At 39.9% G+C, this 19,052-nt stretch overlaps 1 protein-coding gene across 4 annotated transcripts in view; it reads right to left on the reverse strand.

The window, feature by feature from the left end:
* The window catches only part of MCCC1 (methylcrotonyl-CoA carboxylase subunit 1), a 62,763-nt gene that overhangs the window by 34,132 nt on the left and 9,579 nt on the right, over window positions 1-19,052 (reverse strand). For 3 of the 4 annotated variants that reach the window (XM_059920595.1, XM_059920597.1, XM_059920596.1), the window contains 3 exons: window positions 7,938-8,059; window positions 7,373-7,520; window positions 7,163-7,284 (listed from right to left, as the gene is read on the reverse strand). In XM_059920595.1, the coding sequence (XP_059776578.1) occupies window positions 7,163-7,284; window positions 7,373-7,520; window positions 7,938-8,059 (392 nt within the window). The remainder of the gene's footprint in view (window positions 1-7,162; window positions 7,285-7,372; window positions 7,521-7,937; window positions 8,060-19,052) is intronic. The other variant, XM_059920598.1, reaches the window with a different exon arrangement.

Raw genomic sequence — 19,052 nt, forward strand, 5'->3', positions numbered from 1 at the left:
AGCCCGCACGCCTAGAGCCCATGCTCCACAACAAGAGAAGCCACCTCAATGAGAAGCCTGCTCACTGCAACTAGAAAAAGCCCGCGTGCAGCAACGAAGACCTAATGAAGCCAAAAATAAATAAATAAATAACTTTATTTAAAAAAAAAGAGAAAAAGAGTAAATGCACGTAACACTTAAGAAAATAAGGGTAACACAGACCATTTGGTGAACATGAAAGCATTCTTCTCAGATTCATTTTGATATGTTCACACTGTAGTTCACCTCACACATTCACCACCATAATACAGAAATGAGTGACCAGCAAACATTTTTTTCTGTTGAGTTTTTAAAATAAAAATTGTCAAACATAGAAGAAATATTTTAAAAACCCAGAAAGTCTTATAAATGTACTATTTCAGCACAGTGGCTCATTTCCCTTCCTTTCTGTTTACCTCATGAAACGCTTCATTAAACCAACTGCAAGAATTTTTTTTCTTGATATATCATTTCTACTGAATGTTCCATTTAAAAATTTCCCAACTTGTCCAACATATTCTCTTGACAAAATAACAGGAGCTGATTTCTTCCTTTTGGATGTGCCTCCTTGATCGTTCCTCCTATTTTTATTTACCCTTACGCTACTAACACCAAACACATTCTTGCTATTATTATTTTGAATAAACTTATCTGTGAGATCAATTAAGAATAAAAAAACCAAGAGATTTTATTTTGCCTTTGCTTATTCTTTCTCTATCGTTCTTCCTTTCTTTATAGAGATCCAAGTTTCTGACCTGCATCCTTTTCCTTCTCCTTGAAGAACTTAACCATTTCTTGTAAAAGCAAGTCTACCGGTGACAAATTCCCTCAATTTTTGCTTGTCTGAGGAAGTCCGTATTTCTCCTTCAAGTGTGAAGGATAATTTCACTGGACACAGAATTTATAGGCTGATTATTTTTTCTTTCAACCCTTTAAAAATATTTCACTCCACTCTATTCATTTTTTTTCTTGAAAATATGCAGTGTTTATTTTAACAGTCCACTCTATTCTTAAGTCTGATGTATTTCTTTTTTTTTTTAATTTGTTCACAACCCACTATTCTTCTTTTTTTTTTTTGACATCTTTATTGCAGTATAATTGCTTTACAGTGGTGTGTAGGTTTCTGCTGTACAACAAAGTGAATCAGCTATACATATACATATATCCCCGTATCTCCTCCCTCTTGCTTCTCCGTCCCACCCTCCCTATCCCACCTCTCTAGGTGGTCACAAAGCACTGAGCTGATCTCCCTGTGCTATGTGGCTGCTTCCTACTAGCTATGTCTGATGTATTTCTTATCCTTGCTCCTCTATAGATAAGGTGTTTTTCCCTTGTAGCTTTTTTCGTCTTTGGTTTCCTGCAGTTTTAATATGATTCAAAAAATTTTTGACATTTATCCTGCTTTTGGTATACCCTGAACTTCCTGGTTCTATAATTTGGTTTATGTCATTAATTTTGGAAATATCTTGGCCATTACTACTTCAAATATTTCTCCTGCCTCTTTCTTTCTTCTCCTTGTAGTATTCAAATGACGCATATATTACACCTTTTAAAATTATCCCACAATTCTCAGATATTATGTTCTGTTTGTTTTCATTATTTCTCTTTGCATTTCAATTTGGGAAGTTTCCACTGACATAAGTTCAAGGTCACTGTTTCTTTTCTCAGCTGTGTCCAGTCTACCCTGAGTCCATCAAATGCATTCCTCATTTCTGTTACAATGTTTTTGATTCCTGGCATTTTCTTTTGATTTTTTTTCTTAGAGTTTCCATCTCTCTGCTTACATTACCCATATGTTCTTGCATGTCACCTACTGCTCCATTAGGGCCCTTAACATATTAGTTACTTTAAATTCTAAACCTGATAATTCCAAAATTTGTGTCATATTTCAGTCTGGTTCTGATGCTTGCTTTTTCTCTTCAGACCATGCTTTTCTTGTCTTTCAGCATGCCCTGTAATTTTTTTTGGTTAAATGCCAGGCATAATGAGTCACAGAACAGGAACTGAGGTGAACAAAACTTTCACGTGAGGTTTTACGTTAGCCTGGCTAGGAGGCAGGCTGTGTTCAATGTCTGCAGTAGCTACAGGTGCCAGAGGCTTCAGTTCCCTCTAGTGTCCTTGCTTTGTTTTTTCTCCTTTTGTCTTTGGGTTTCCCTAAGAACTCCTTAATCAGAGTCTGTGTCTTGCAGCTCTTTCAGTTGTAACCTGGTTATTATACAGGAGCCCTGGTGACATGGCAGTAGGGTGTGGGCGAGGGAAAGCATTCTATAATCTTAGGATTAAATCTCGGTCTTTCAGTGGGTCTGTGTCCCTCAAAAGTGTTTCTTAGCTTTTTTTTTCTTCTTCCCTTACGTGAAACAGGAAGACTAGAGTTGGCTAACTGCCCTTCCCCCGGGACAGAAAAGGCTCTGGCAAAGTTTCCCTTAGAGTGCTGGCCTTTGGTAGGGAGAAGAGACAGCTCTGGGCCTATTTCAGAATGGTTTCTTTTTTCCTCCTCCTGCCCCAAAATGTGAGGGAATTTTTCTTGGATTTTCACTCTGAGAACTTGGTGGTGTCCTTGGAGGAAAAACCTATGAAAATGTGGGGTTCCCCCTAACACTGGGCCCTCCCCATCAAGCTAGTCCACACGCAGCCTCTAGTAACTTGTCTAAATTCCCATTTAAGTGTCCCTATCAGCTGATGGCTCCCGCAGCTTCTGCTCTAGGTTAGCTGACCTTGGCTGGGATTTGCTGTCTTCACTTGCCTGCCCAGATTTCAGGGTGGTGGTTTGCCTTGTGGCCTCAGTTCTCTGATGGGTCTAAAATTCATTGATTTTTATTTTGTTCAGATTTTTACTTGCTTTTTGGGTGTGAGTAACAACTTCTATGCTCTTTGCATGTTGGAGCTGAGCTGTTTGTTTTTCAATTTCCAATTGTAAAACTTCACCACGTCCACTGACTCTCCCTTATCCTTTAGCTGCTCCAGGGAAGGAGGCACTAGAGCAGGAACTCTAGGTTCTGAAGTGAACATACGGGGGGCCCCACCAGGAGCACAACAGCTCTTTTCTGACTTCTCAGAAGCTGGAAACACTTTTCCTTTGGTTGTTTACAAGGGAAGCTCATTGAGGATCTGTGTTCTGTTAGGATTTCTGTGGCTGTCAAATCACTCTTGTTATTTTCCCTTTTCTGATGATCCTTTTCTGTGTTGCTTTATCTAACGTAGAGATTCTGGAGCACAGTGTCTGAGAACCAAGAAGTGCATCAAATCCCAGCCACTCCAATTCAGCCACTGCTGGGGTCTGGCAAGATAGACAGATGCAGCTGGTTTCTAGTAGGAATGCCTTGATGTTTTCTAAGAGTTCTAAAGTTTTTATTTTCCTATTCACATTTTTTAAAATGGATTTTTAAAATTAATTAATTAATTAATTAATTTATTTATTGGCTGCGTTGGGTCTTCGTTGCTGTGCATGGGCTTTTCTCTAGTTGTGGCGAGCGGGGGCTACTCTTCGTTGCGGTGCGTGGGCTTCTCATTGTGGTGGCTTCTCTTGTTGCGGAGCACAGGCTCTAGGCGTGTGGCCTTCAGTAGTTGTGGCACATGGGCTCAGTAGTTGTGGCTCGCGGGCTCAGTAGTTGTGGCTCGTGGGCTTAGTTGCTCCACGGCATGTGGGATCTTCCCGGACCAGGGCTTGAACCCGTGACCCCTGCATTGGCAGGCGGATTCTTAACCACTGCGCCATCAGGGAAGCCCCAGGGCATTGGCTTTGACAAATATTTGCCTCCTAGAAGCTTTATCAGTAAGATGAAGAGACGTGCAGTAGCCAGTCTTCCACTGGACAGAGCAGGAGTGGCCTGCGTGGCTATCAGGGTTCGGCCCAGAGGAGACTCCACAACCCTCTGGAAACATCTCCTCCTCTCTCAACTGTCTTTAAAAACCTTCGCAAAACTTTCCCTCACCCGCTGTGTTACAAAGATCTAACTAAAATAGACCTCCCTATAGTTTCTACCCAAAGGTAAAAAAAAAAAAAAAAGTCCCATTCCTTTTTCACATAAAAACAGTGCAATTGAGAAATGCAAATCAAAACTACAAAGAGGCATCACCTCACCCCGGTCAGAACGGCCATCATCAAAAAATCCACAAACAGTAACTGCTAGAGAAGGTGTGGAGGAAAGGGAACCCTCCCGCACTGTTGGTGGGAATGTAAACTGGCACAGCCACTATGGAGAACAGCATGGAGGCTCCCCAGGAAGCTAAAAATAGAGCTACCATACGATCTAGCAATCCCACTCTTGGGCATATATCCAGAGAAAAACATGGTTCAAAAGGATACACGCACCCCAGTGTTCACTGTAGTGCTGTTTACAATAGCCAGGACATGGAAGCAACCCAAATGTCCATCAACAGACGAACAGACAAAGAAGATGAGGTACATATATCAATGGAATATCAGTCAGCCACCAAAAAGAATGAAACAATGCCATCTGCAGCAACATGGATGAAACCAGAGACCATCATACTACGTGAAGTCAGACAGAGAAAGACAAATATCATATATGACTCATATGCAGAATCTGCTTGACCCATAAGGCTGGTGAGGTGAAGCCTCTTAAGCAGGAGCCATTGTTTCCTTTCAAAGCAGGGGATGGAGGGATCCGCTGAAAACCAAGAAGAGAGAGCCCTCACAACTCCTGGCCTCTGCTTCCTCTGTGGCTGCCCCAGCCAGATTTCCTCATCTCATCTGTTCCTTTTCTCGTCCAAAGTCACATGCAGGACCCATTACATAATTTATGGATCCATTGCAAAATGAAAATGCAGGGTCCCTTTAAAAATGTTATTAAGAATTTTAAGATGCCTCCATGGGGTATTAAACCAAATATGGACCCTTCTGAGCTCAGGGCCCTGTGCAACTGCCCAGGTCACATGCCTCGGAAATGGGTCCTGGTCTCATGATTCATGTGTGTGTCAGGTCAGGAGCTGGATCTGAGTCTTCTGCTCATGAAGGTGCTATACAAGGTCAGTTACTGGAGGCCCTGGAGCGGCCAGACAGGCATCGGCAGGCAGACGTGACTCTGAGAACTGGTCGATACTTAACCTTCTGGCCCTGCTTCTCCATCTGTAACAGGGATCATGATACCCTCTCACATTTTTAATCCCTCTAGAATGTGCACTGAATATGACGTGAGGAAGGAATCTGATTCTTTTTTAATCCTCTAAAATAGTACACTTTGAAGACTGCTATCTATCCCAACCTTTCAGATAAGCTCAATAGGTCTGATCAGATTTATTATATAGTACATCTTGATTTCTACTTTTCTCAGTTATCAGCACCACCTTGACAATCTTCTGGTACTCCATTAACTCAACAGATAATTATTTAGCAGAATATAAAATAGTGATTATCATGATATTGAAATGCTATTACTAGAAAACACAGAAGAGAAATATGTAGAAATGCTAATACTTATATGAGAATGAGCTTATGACTGACTTTGTTTTCCATCTCTTGTATTTTCCAAGTTTGTAATGTATTCATATTATTTCTATATTTAAAAAAATATTACTGATGCCTATCATGAAGAAAATAATGCCAGGTAATATATATGGGAAAATAAAAACAAAGAAACTACCAGGTGCTTGATTCCCAGGAGCTTTCCAGGTATTGAGAGAATAAATTACAATGTGAGGTAATATTTAGCTAACATTTCACAAGTAAAGAATCTACATCTTCAAAAATGTCGCAGGCATTGAGTTACAGTCACTGAAATAGCTAGCTGATCTCTCCACAACAATTTTAACTCAAGAGTATGCCAACGTGGATAGTTAGCCTATCCTTTTCGGAAAGATACTGTGGAAAGGAACCTTCAATTTATCTTAGAACTTCCTCCATTTTTGCCTTATTTCCCACTAATACGTGGCATACGTTGTGCTCTCCTAATCAACTGGCCTATTTTGAGATTGACTTTTTTGGTTTTTTTAACTATCACATTCTAAATGAATTTAATTACTGTGCCATGCTCAGGGACAGTTCTAAGTTTTGTAGGGCTTGAAACAAAAACAATTTGGGAGCCCACTTTAAGATGAGTACAAAATTGGGTACAGGATCTTCAAAGAGGTTCATGCAAGAGAAGGGCCTGAAGCTTTAGTTCATTACCTTCAAGGTAAATCTCTCTCTGGTCATGGTCCCCAAATGAATTTTTCTCTATAAAGTCACTTGACTTACAGGTTTATATATATGTGTATGTGTGTGTGTGTGTGTGTGTGTCTGTATTTAACACAAAATCTATGAAACAAGAAGCTTCTATAATCAATATCTTATTTTAAGCAATACACATGAAAATAAAATTCCTGATAATAAAATAAAATAGAAATCCACATAGTATCTGCTATAGTGGTACCCAGAGAAGCAGTTCGGTGTGGTCACTTAGAGTGTGAATTCTGGAGTCAAACTGCCTGGATTCAAATCCCAGCTTCACCACTTTCCAGCTGGGAGACCTCAGGCAAGTCAGATGACCACTCTGTTGCTCAGTATTTTCACCTGAAAAATGGGAACAGGGTCCACCTAATGGGATTGTTGCAGGAATTAGACTAGAAATAGAAGGATAGCAAGATTATTACTTAGTATATGTAAAATACTTAGAACCTGGCACATGGTTAAGTGCAATACAAGGGTGAGCTATTAGTATATTTGTTAACATATCACTCACAATTCAATTTGGCTAACTATTACCATTTTCTGAGCATCTCAAATGATGCTTTATCTGTAAGATAAAGCTTAGTTTCTTACAAGAATTTTTTTTTATTTTGAAAAGACTCTAAATTCCATCAACAAGAAATGAATTGAGGACTTCCCTGGTGGCGCAGTGGTTAAGAATCCGCCTGCCAATGTAGGGGACACGGGTTCGATCACTAGTCTGGGAAGATCTCACATGCCGCAGAGCAACTATGCCCGTGCGCCACAACTACTGAGCCTGTGCTCTGGAGCCCGCGAGCCACAACTACTGAGCCCACGTGCCACAACTCCTGAAGCCCGGGCGCCTAGAGCCCGTGCTCTGCAACAAGAGAAGCCACTGCAATGAGAAGCCCGCGCACCACAACGAAGACCCAACGCAGCCAGAAATAAATTAATTAATTAAAAAAAATTTGAGTCGGAAAAAAAAGCTGAACCCACCTTGGTGTGTCCACAAACTTCTCAATCAGCATCACATCATCACTGAAAGACTTCTTAGCTTCTCTCCGCGCTGATTCTAACTGCTCTTGAAATTCTTTTCCGGATCTAATGATCCTCATACCCTAAGATGGAAAGATAGTTACAACTACAACGTAAGTAAAACAAATTAGACTAGCCCAAGATGGAAAACACGAGCATGCGCAATCTTACTTTTCCTCCTCCACCACGGACGGCTTTAATCATGACGGGGTAACCGATTCTCCTAGCATGCTCTTTCAGGCATTGGTCTGATTGGTCATCACCGTGATAACCTTCCACAACAGGCACTCCAGCAGCAGCCATGATGGATTTGGCTGTGCTTTAGAATAAAAAAACCAAGATGCCCCAAATCTATGAATTATTTCATACAAGGGAAACACAAATACTTCCTAGTCTATAAAATACAATGGAACTTTAAAAATAAAACATTCCATAGGTAAAAGGACTATAGTCTGAGACAACAAATATTAATACAAATGTTAAAATATCTATTAGTTTTCTCAATCCAGTTTTCATGTGGTAGCTCATTCCACCTTGTTTTTAATCCCCCAAAACTGATTAACACATTGATTAGAAACACTAATTAGTTGAATATTTTCTGTAACTCACTGTAGTGGCAAATAAATAACTTTTGCCTATGATGACAAAAGGGTATAATTAACATGTCTATTATAGTTAAAACAAACCATTTCAATTAGTCTTCCTATGGCTGTATTTAAAAGATATAAACTCATACCTCTTTATACCCATGTCTCTAATTGCTGATGAAGGAGGACCTATAAAAATAATTCCTTCTTGCTTACACAGTTCGGCAAATTCCATGTTTTCTGAGAGAAAACCATATCCCGGATGGATAGCCTAGAAAGGAGAAATGAAAGGATAAACCTTCTAGTGCTCCACTGGCTGACTCTGATGCAGGTGATGGAATCTTCCTCTGGGGAGGCCTCTCCCTATACTGGTGATAGGTATACTGTGGTCTCTATCAGAATATGTTTCTAAAGAGAGGTTTCTTTAGAACTTTAATACTAAAGTTCTAAAGCCTTACCCAAACCAGAAAAATCTATATTTCTTTTCATTATGGTAATACACACATCAAATTTACCATTTTAACCACTGTTCAGTGTATAGTTCAGTGGCATTAAGTACATTCACAATGTTGTGCAACCATTACCATCATCCATCATCCCCCAAAGAAACTCTATACCTATTAAATAGTAATTCCCCATTCCCTGATAACCTCTATTGTACTTTCCATCTCTATGAATCTGCCTATTCTCCGTACCTGATAAAAGTGGAATCATACAATATTTGTCCATTTGTCTCTGGCTTATTTTATTTAGCATGGTGTTTTTCAAGGTTGATCCATGTATCAGAATTTCATTCCTTTTTATGGCTGACTAATGATCCACTGCAGGTATATTCCACATTTTGTTCATCCATTCATCTGTTGATGGACGTGTGGATTGTTTCCATCTTTTGGCTATTGTGAATAATGCCACTATGAACACTGGTGTTCAAATACCTGTTTGAGTTCCTGCTTTAAATTCTTTTAGGTATTGGGTTGGCCAAAAAGTGCCTTTGGTTTTTAAGTAAAAATAAAAGACACGTTTTTCATTTTCACCGTGAACTTCATTGAACAATGTATTCACCCTTTTGTTCCACTACCTTCTGCCATTTTTCAGGCAACTTCATAATTCCATCTTCCCAAAACTTTTTAGCTTTTTGAGCAAAGAACTGTTCCAGGTGCCTTTTACAGTCTTCCAGGGAATTGAAATTTCTTCCATTAAGAGAACTTTGTAAAGACTAAAATAAATGGAAATCCGAAGGTGCAATGTCTAGTGAATATGGTGGATAAATCTGAACTTCCCAGCCAAGCTGTAACAGTTTTTGCCTGGTCAACAAAGAAACATGCGGTCTTGCATTATTCTGACGGAAGGTTATGCGTTTTCTGTTGACTAACTCTGGACGCTTTTCATCGAGTGCTGCTTTTAGTTGGTCTAATTGGGAGCAGTACTTGTTGGAATTAATCGTTTGGTTTTCCAGAAGGAGCTCATAATGGAGGACTCCCTTCCAACTCCACCATATATACAACATCACCTTCTTTGGATGAAGACCGGCCTTTGGTGTGGTTGGTGGTGGTTCATTGCACTTGCCCCACGATCTCTTCCGTTCCACATTACTGTACTGTATCCACTTTCCATCACCCATCACAATTTGTTTAAAAAACTGAACATTTTCGTTACGTTTAGGTAGAGAATCACATGCGAAAATATGGTCAGGAAGGTCTTTTTTGCTTAACTTATGTGGAACCCAAATATCAAAGCGATTAACATAAGCAAGCTGGTGCAAATGATTTTCAACGCTTGGTTAGGATATTTTGAGTATGTCGGCTATCTCCCGCATGGTATAATGTTGATTGTTCTCAGTTAATGTCTCGATTTGATCGCTATCAACGTCAACTGGTCTACCCAACAGTGGAGCATCGTCCAGCGAGAAATCTCCAGCACAAAGTTTCGCAAACCACTTTTGACATGTTCGATCAGTCACAGCACCTTCTCCATACACTGCACAAATCTTTTTTTGTGTTTCAGTTGCACTTTTACCTTTCTTGAAATAATAAAGCATAACATGCAGAAAATGTTGCTTTTTTTCTTCCATCTTCAGTATTAAAATGGCTACACAAAAATTCACCAATTTTGATAAGTCTTTTTTAAATGCACGCTGATATGACAGCTGTCACATACAACCTAACAAAATTGTTTCAAATGAAGTTAAACACAACTAAGTGCTACTAGAGCCACCTTACAGAAAAAAACGAATGAAACTTTTGGCCAGCCCAATATACACGAAATGTCAAGTAATATCAGCAAGTAGGAGTAAAGGGCTTCAGAGTGGTAAGGGGAGTGGGCGGTTGTTTGCAGTGTCTCCATATAAAGCTGGCCTAGAACTGAAACCACGTATCCAAAAGCTGAAAAGAGCACCCTAGCATAATACTAACTCATTTAGCTTCAGGTCACTATCTGCAGATGTCACCTTTCCAGAAAAAAAGCTAAGAAGCAAACAAAAGGTCATAGAGTACTAAAGTCTATATATACTTCAGTGAAAGAGGACCCCCCTCATATTTTAACCTAACCACTTGCAACTTACTCAAGAGTTTTAAGAAATTTATTTACTTGGCTTTCTAGGCCACAGAAGAGGAAAATCAGTAACTGAATGACAGCAAGACTGCTAAGAGAAACATGCTGACAGTGAAAAGGGCGGAAACAGAGGAAAGCAAAAAGGCTTAAATGGTTTAGTGAGGAATAAGGCAATTCTCCAACTTCAATAGTTCTGAGGGCATTTTTGTTCTTTTAAAATAATAATTAAGTACGTTTAATTATAACCAAGAGAATGTAAAAGTAAAAAGCTTATCCAACCCCATTTCAAAATAGTTATGTCCAAGGAACATTTCAAAATAAAAGCAGTAAGCTTCAGATGTCTGGGAAACTCATGTGAATAGAAAAACCCACATCTTAGTGACAGCAAACAGCAAAATGCTAGATAGTGAATAAAATGTTAAATAATCACATTTTGATGTCAGCCTGGAGTTTTGCTCCTTTTAAACCAAAGTTTAATTTTAGTCATTTTTCATGAAATGTCAAATATTATTTATATTAGGCAAAGTAAAACAGGCCTACATCCCAGTCCTCCCTGGTTTTTTAACAGCTTTTTTAAAGGTATGCTTTACAATGCATAACATTCACTCATTTCCAGTTTGATGAATTTAGCAAATTTATACAACTGTGCTATAACTGGACTATAAATATAATCCGGTTTTAGAACACTTCTACCAGAAGTTCCTATGTACCCATGTGCACAAATGATTAATCCTTGCTCACAGAACCAGGCAACTACTGACCTGCTTTTTCTCTCTATAATTTCGCCTCTTTTAGAAGTCTCATACAATGGAATCATATAGTCCGTAGCCTTATATGTATGGCTTCTTAAACTTAGCATAATTTTCTGTGGTTCACCCACAAACGAAACATGAAATACTGATGCATGCCACAACATGGACGAATACAGCACATTTGTTTACAGATTGTATGGATATATCATATTTTGTTTTTTATTAATTTGGATTTTTCCCAGTTTTTGGCTGTTATGAGTAATGCTGTTATAAACATGCATGTACAAGTCTTCATTAATTTTTCTCAGCAATGTTTTATAGTTTTCAGTACATAGGTCTTGAACTGCTTTTGCTAACTTTATTACTAAGTATTTGATTTTCTTTGATGTTATTACAAATGTAACTGTTTCCTTAATTTCATTTTCAAAGTGTTGGTTGCTAGCCTCCTTTCTTTTGGAACAGATACTTAATTTGACAGAACCCTGATTAACTAGATAAATACTCTCCCTTCAGAACTAAGAAGAAAAGCAGCTGTCTCCTTGCAAAAAATAATATTCAAACACATTATGGGAATGGCCTCAAGAAGTTTAATTAATTTCTCTTAGGGTGAACACTTTAATATATCCAAACCACAGTATCCTCGAGCATTTGAATTGATTAAAAAGGAAATCTAACAATACTACTATTACCAGCAGGCTAATTCCAAGCCATCAGGCATGTATCTAGCTGCCAATTCACCCTGGTGGATCACAGGATTGTAAACCTGTTTAGATTGTTCATCCCATAGTACTAATATGCCTTTAACAATAAAGACAGAAAACTGGCATCATCTCCTACCCTTAAATCTCTGCCAAAATAATTTCTTCCATGTTTTTAGTTTGTGTCTATTCTGCTCTGTGCTTGTTCAAGCATATGCACAGGTCCAAAGTTGTTGTTGTTGTTATTAGCTCTGTCTTCAGCAAAAATGAGATGTGTCCTTTCCGTGGTGGAGGGGACAAGCCATACTCTTCAAATTCTTTTTTTTTTTTTTTTAACATTTTTTTATTTTTGGCCGCATTGCGTGGCTTGCAAGATCTTAGTTCCCCGACCAGGGATCAAACCTGGGCCCCCGGCAGTTTAAGTCTGGAATCCTAACCACTGGACCACCAGGGAACTCCCTCAAAAATTCTTTTTTTTTTCAAATTCTTATTACCAAGAATTTCCTACCCACATCTGTGATTCTTATGACATTTGGATTTCCTTTTGGTCAACCACATAGATGACCAGTATTTAGTTAAATAACTTGCTATATTCATTAAAGTTACTTGTCAGTGATTTTGAAACATCTCGAACAAAGTTATTCATTCCTGGTGGCACATTAAAAGAAACTGGAGCACTTTTACAAAACATTCATGTTCAGGATCTAATCCAGATAACTAAAGGAATAACTGAGGTCTGGCAAAAGCTTTTCACTAAAGAATAATATACTTACAAAAGAGTGCACATTATAAGTATACAGCTTTTATAAACATAGTTTTCATAAACTGAATACACCTGTGTAGACAACACTCAGCTCAAGAAATAATCACTAGCATTCCACCAGAGAGCATAAAGCTCCCTTCCAGGTGACTTTAGGCCCCTCCCACAGTACTGTATCAACATTCTCTTTAAAAGGCTCCTCAGTGATTCTAATCTTCAGCCAGCACTTACTACTACTACCTCTTTCCCAGCCAGAGAAGGCCTGAGAAAACTGACTGTCAAGAGGACTAGCCTAATGAGTGTGCTTACCATTACATCTTTTAGATTCTCTCGATACAGTCATGTTACCAGGCAAATCACCAGAAATTTAGCTCAAGTGTAAATTTTACTCTAGCATCTATAAAAACACCTATGTTAAAATGGCCACATTTAGAAGTCTACATGGAAACACAAAAGACCCCAAATAGCCAAAACAAACTTGAGAAAGAACAGAGCTGGAGGAATCATGCTCCCTGACTTCAGACTATACTACAGAGTGAAAGCAGTCAAAGCAGTATGGTACTGGCACAAAAAGAGACACACAGATCAATGGAACAGGATAGAGAGCCCAGAAAAAAACCCCACACACCTGTCAATCTATGACAAAGGAGGCAAGAATATACAATGGAGAAAAGACAGTCTCTTCAATAAGTGGTGGGAAAACTGGACACCTACATGTAAAAGAATAAAATTAAAACATTCTCTAACACCATACACAAAAAAAAACACCTCAAAACAGATTAAACACCTAAATGTAAGACCGGATACTATAAAACTCCTAGAGGAAAACACAGGCAGAACACTCTGACATAAACTGCAGCAAAATTTTTTTTGATTCATTTCCTAAAGTAAAGGAAATAAAAGCAAAAATAAACAAATGGAACCAAATTAAACTTAAAAGCTTTTGCACAGCAAAGGAAACCATTGCCAAAACGAAAAGACAACCTACTGAATGGGAGAAAATGTTTGCAAATGATATGACTGATAAGCGATTAATATCCAACATATATAAACAGCTCATACAACTCAACATCAAAAAAACAAACAACCCGATTAAAAAATGGGCAGGAGAACTGAATAGACATTTTTCCAAAGAGGAAATGCAGATGGCCAACAGGCACATGAAAAGATGCTCAACATCACCAATCATCAGGGAAATGCAAATCAAAACCACAATGACATATCACCTCACAACTGTCAGAATGGCTACCATCAAAAAGAAGAGAAATAACAAATGTTGGTGAGGATATGGAGAAAAGGGAACACTTCTACACTGTTGGTGGGAATGTATATTGGTGCAGCCACTGTGGTGCAGCCACTGTGGAAAACAGTACGGAGGTTTCTCAAAAAATTAAAAATAGAACTACCATATGACCCAGCAATTCCACTCCCGGGTATATATCTGAAAAAAATAAAGACACTAATTTGAAAAGATACATGCACCCCAATGTTCATAGCAGCATTATTTACAATTGCCAAGATCTGGAAGCAACGTAAGTGCCCATCAATAGATGACTGGATACAGAAGATGTGGTATATGTATACAATGGAATACTACTCGGCCATAAAAAAGAATGAAATTTTGCCATCTGCAGCAACATGGATGGACTTGGAGGGCGTTATGTTAAGTGAAATAAGTCAGACAGAGAAAGACAAATACTTTATGATATCACTTATATGAGGAAATCTAAAAAATACAACAAACTAGCAAATATAACAAAAAAGAAGCAGGGAATTCCCTGGTGGTCCAGTGGTTAGGACTTGGTGCTCTCACTGCCAGGGGCCTGGGTTCGATCCCAGATTGGGCAACTAAGATCCCATAAGCCGTGCTGCGCGGCCCAAAAAAAAAAAACAAGCAGACTCACAGATATAGAGAACAAACTAGTGGTTACCAGTGGGGAGAGGGAAAATGGAAGGGGCAAAATTGGGGTAGGAGATTAAGAGGTATAAACTATTATGTATAACATAAGCTACAAGAATATATTGTACAACTTGGAGAATATAGCCAATATTTTGTAATAACTGTAAATGGAACATACCCTTTAAAAATTTTATTTGTATAAAAAAAAAGAATTCTACATTTTTGGCAAACTTCTTTCAAAATCACTATGCACATGTCATTCAATGTCCTTTATTACAGGGGTCCCCAACCCCTGGGTCACAGACTGGCACCAGTCCACGGCCTGTTAGGAACCAGGCTGCACAGCAGGAGGTGAGCGGGGGGGCGAGCGAGCAAAGCTTCATCTGCATTTACAGCCACTCCCCATTGCTCGCATTACTGCCTGAGCTCCACCTCCTGTCAGATCAGCGCCAGCATTAGAGCCTCATGGGAGAGCGAACCCTACTGTGAACTGCGCACGCGAGGGATCTAGCTGGGGAGTGGCTGCAAATACAGATTATCATCAGCAGAGAGGCTTGACTGAACAGAGACCATAGTAAATCAATTGCTTGCACACTCATATTAAAACCCCATCAGTGGGCTTCCCTTGTGGCACAGTGGTTAAGAATCCGCCTGCCAATGCAGGGGACACAGGTTCGATCCCTGGTCCGGGAAGATCCCACATGCCGCAGGGAAACTAAGCCCACGCGCCACAACTACTGAGCCTGCTCTCTAGAGCCCGCGAGCCACAACTACTGAGCCCATGTGCCACAACTACTGAAGCCCTTGCACCTAGAGCCTGTGCTCCGCAACAAGAGAAGCCACCGCAATGAAAGAGTAGCCCCAGTTCACCGCAACTAGAGAAAGCCCACACAGCAACGAAGACCCAACGCAGCCAAAAATAAATAAATAAATAAATAAAATTTTAAAACCCCAAAAAAACCAAAAAACCCCTATCAGTGAGTGGCAAGTGAAAACAAGCTCAGGACTCCCACTGATTTTGTATTATGATGAGTTGTATAATTATTTTATTATATATTACAATGTAATAATAATAGAAATAAAGTACACAATAAATGTAACGTGCTTGAATCATCCCCAAACCATCCCCCCACCCTGCACCCGGTCTGTGGAAAAATTATCTTCCACGAAACCAGTCCCTGGTGTCAAAAAAGGCTGGGGACCGCTGCTTTATTAGAAGGATCAATATGATTCTTCTTCCAAGTCAAAGTGAGGGCAAGGTTTGCTCCCTTAATTGGTAAATATCCTCTTATTAAAGAGCCCTGTAAATTGTAACTCACCAAATTTCCTTTTTGATCAGGGCTGCCAGGAAGAACTAAAGAAGCTTTCCTTGGCCTAAGTTTTCTGACTTAATTCCAACCACTATGCCCCAATAATAGTCCCATATTACTTATTTTTTGCTTTTATCTTAGTCTTAACCACTATCTGTAATGTTGCAAGTCACCTCAAATCTTGACTATCCAGGCAAAATGTGTGAAAATTATTTACTCTTTTCTCATTGTTTGTGTTATTATGGCATCTAACATAATACTAATCCAGATAGACAGAGTTCACAAATTCTCCAGAATTAACATATCATAAACTTGCTATAGAGTCGTTACTTAAAGAAATAGGCAATAGGGCTGAGAGTCAGGATACTTTTGTTTAATTCTTTCTCTTTCAATGATGAGACGAGTTTTGCTTTCAAAGTACCTGAGGATATTGAAAAAATGCAAATTATGCATAAAAATGTAAATTACAGTGGGCTTGGAGTCTGGCCTAAGAAGCTGCATTTCTACCAAATGATGCCATGAACCACACTTTGAGTAGTGAGACTAGATGATTTTGGGTATCACGTATCCTGTGCATTTTATATTTGTAAAATGGCAGTAATGATACTGTCTCATGTAAGCTCAAACATGCGATAAATACAAAGTGACAATTATGTTAAAGTGCCTGGATTCCTAAGGGCCTTTTACTCCAAATGATAACTAAAAAGCTTTAGAAACAAGCATATTTTAAATACCTGTGTGTATAAATCAGTGCCTACATTGTTCAGTCTAGAAACTCTGATTCTAAAGAAGAGAACATAGATGCAGAAACATATAAATACAAAACAACCGCATATATTCATTAATTCAAATTAATGACCCTCTGTGCCAGGTCATGGGAGTGTTAGGAGGTAGAGAAAATAAGTCTCAGTTGTGGGTTCTTCTCTTAAACGGAGCACAAGTGAGTTGAGGAGTCATGATATGCATTAAAATTGTTAAACAAGAAAATAGCTAATTAAGTATAAAGATGACTGGAACAGGAAAGCAAATGCTAAAGGAAAAGGGAGACATCAGTCTGACTAGAGTCATGAAAGTAATTGTAAGAGGCAGGAATTCCAGTGGCAGTGAAGGGCAAGACTACTGCAATTGACTCCTAATTACTCTGCCTACTGTGTTTGTTATCACCCCACCTTTGCCCCATCCCGCTAGCCTATTCCCCACCGGCAGCCACAATGATCTTATTAAAATATAAATCAGATCACCTCCCTCCCCTACTTAAAATCCTCCAATAGCTACTTAGAATGAAACGCAAACTCCTCAGTAAGGCCTATAATGCTCTGAATGATGCTGTCTCTACCACTCTCAGCTTCATCATCTACCACGTCCCTCCTGTGTCAGTTGGTTTTCCAGCTCCAAACCCAACCTCCCACACTGAGTTTGGCGACAGGGCCCTGCAAATTACTGTTCTTGCCAGCTGGTTTCCCATCAGGTTCTGCCAGCAGGGGTCACTGTAGGGAAACTGGAAGCCAGGGAAGCTTCCTGTTCTTCCACCCTGGGCAGCAGCAGTTCCCGTGTTTAGTCTCTCCTGGTACTTCCAGAACCAGCCTCATTAGGCTCCCTGCAGCCAGGTAGGGCCCCTCCATAGAGAACTGAGCCAGAGCTGCAGAAGGTCCTTCCTCCAACCTCTTCCCCAGCCCAAGGGGTGGTTATCAATACCTGTAGTTTTATCAGTAGGTAATTTCAACATACTTTTTTCTCTTCTAGTCCTCTAACACTGGTGGAACTAATCCCTAAATTAATCTCCCTCTGTTGAAATATCTAATGGAATTTCAGTTTTACTAACTGGATCCTGAATGACACAGCCCCTCATTGCCTTCACTCCATCCACACTGAATATTTTTGTCCCTTGACCACAAGCTTATACTCATCTCAGCGTCCTGGCAGTCCCATGTGACTGAACCTTTCTCGTCAAGTGCTTCATATGGCTGGCTTCTTCTCATCAGGCAGGTCCCTGTTCAAGTGTCACCTCTTCAAAGAGGCCTCCACTGATCACCCTATTTAAAAGCATTTCCTAACCAGTCTTTACTCCCTTATCTGGCTTTACTTTCTTCCCACCACTTATAACATTCCTAGTTATATTAGTTCTTTTTTTTTTTTTTTTAATACATTTATTTATTTATTTATTTAGGCTGTGTTGGGTTTTCGTTTCTGTGCGAGGGCTTTCTCCGGTTGTGGCAAGCGGGGGCCACTCTTCATCGCGGCGCGTGGGCCTCTCACCGTCGCGGCCTCTCCCGTTGCGGAGCACAGGCTCCAGACACGCAGGCTCAGTAGTTGTGGCACACGGGCTTAGTTGCTCCGCGGCATGTGGGATCTTCCCGGACCGGGGCACGAACCCGTGTCCCCTGCACTGGCAGGCAGACTCCCAACCACTGCGCCACCAGGGAAGCCCTACATTAGTTCTTTACTCCTTTAAATATTGGGTTGGCCCAAAAGTTCGTTCAGGTTTTTCTGTAACATCTTACGAACAAACTTTTGGGCCAACCCAGTATTTATTTTCTGCCTCACCTACAAGAGTGTAGCTTCAGACATAGGGTATAAACTGTGTTAGTCATTGCTGCATATATGCTTTATTTTAAAATATTTATATTTATTTGGCTGCATCGGGTCTTAGTTACAGCACGCGGGATCTTCGTTGCGGCATGCGCGATCTTTCATTGCGGTGCTCGGGCTTCTCTCTAGTTGTGGTGGGCAGGCTCCAGAGTGCACGGACTCAGTAGTTGCGGCACACAGGCTCTACAGCGCGTGGGCTTAGTTGCGCCGTGGCATGTGGGATCTTAGTTCCCCGACCAGGGATCGAACCTGCGTCCCCTGCATTTGAAGGAGGATCCTTTACCACTGGACCACTAGGGAAGTCCCTGCATACATGCTTAGAAGCTGGCACAAAGCAGGAGACCAAGTAACGTTTGCTGAGTGAATAAATGCATGAATGATATGAGAAGGAGGAAAAGAGCATTTCCGGCACATGGAACAATATAAGCAAATGCCTAGAGAAATAAGCATGATATGTAAAGACAGAGGAAAGTTCATTGCAACCATAATAAACAAGTGGCGATGAGAAATAAGTTTTGACAAATACTGGAAACTCTTAAATGCTAGGCTGAAGAGTTTGAACTTTATCTTATAACCACAAAAGATTTACTAAGTGGGGAACAGGATGAGAAAGGGGTGAAGTTATTGAGGAAAAAAAAAAAGAGCAGGTGGTAATAATGAAACAAGGGTTTAAGAAACATCTGTCTTACATCTGTCTTGCAGTAA

This window comes from Balaenoptera ricei, chromosome 4 (assembly GCF_028023285.1).
Source record: "Balaenoptera ricei isolate mBalRic1 chromosome 4, mBalRic1.hap2, whole genome shotgun sequence".
NCBI lineage: Eukaryota > Metazoa > Chordata > Mammalia > Artiodactyla > Balaenopteridae > Balaenoptera > Balaenoptera ricei.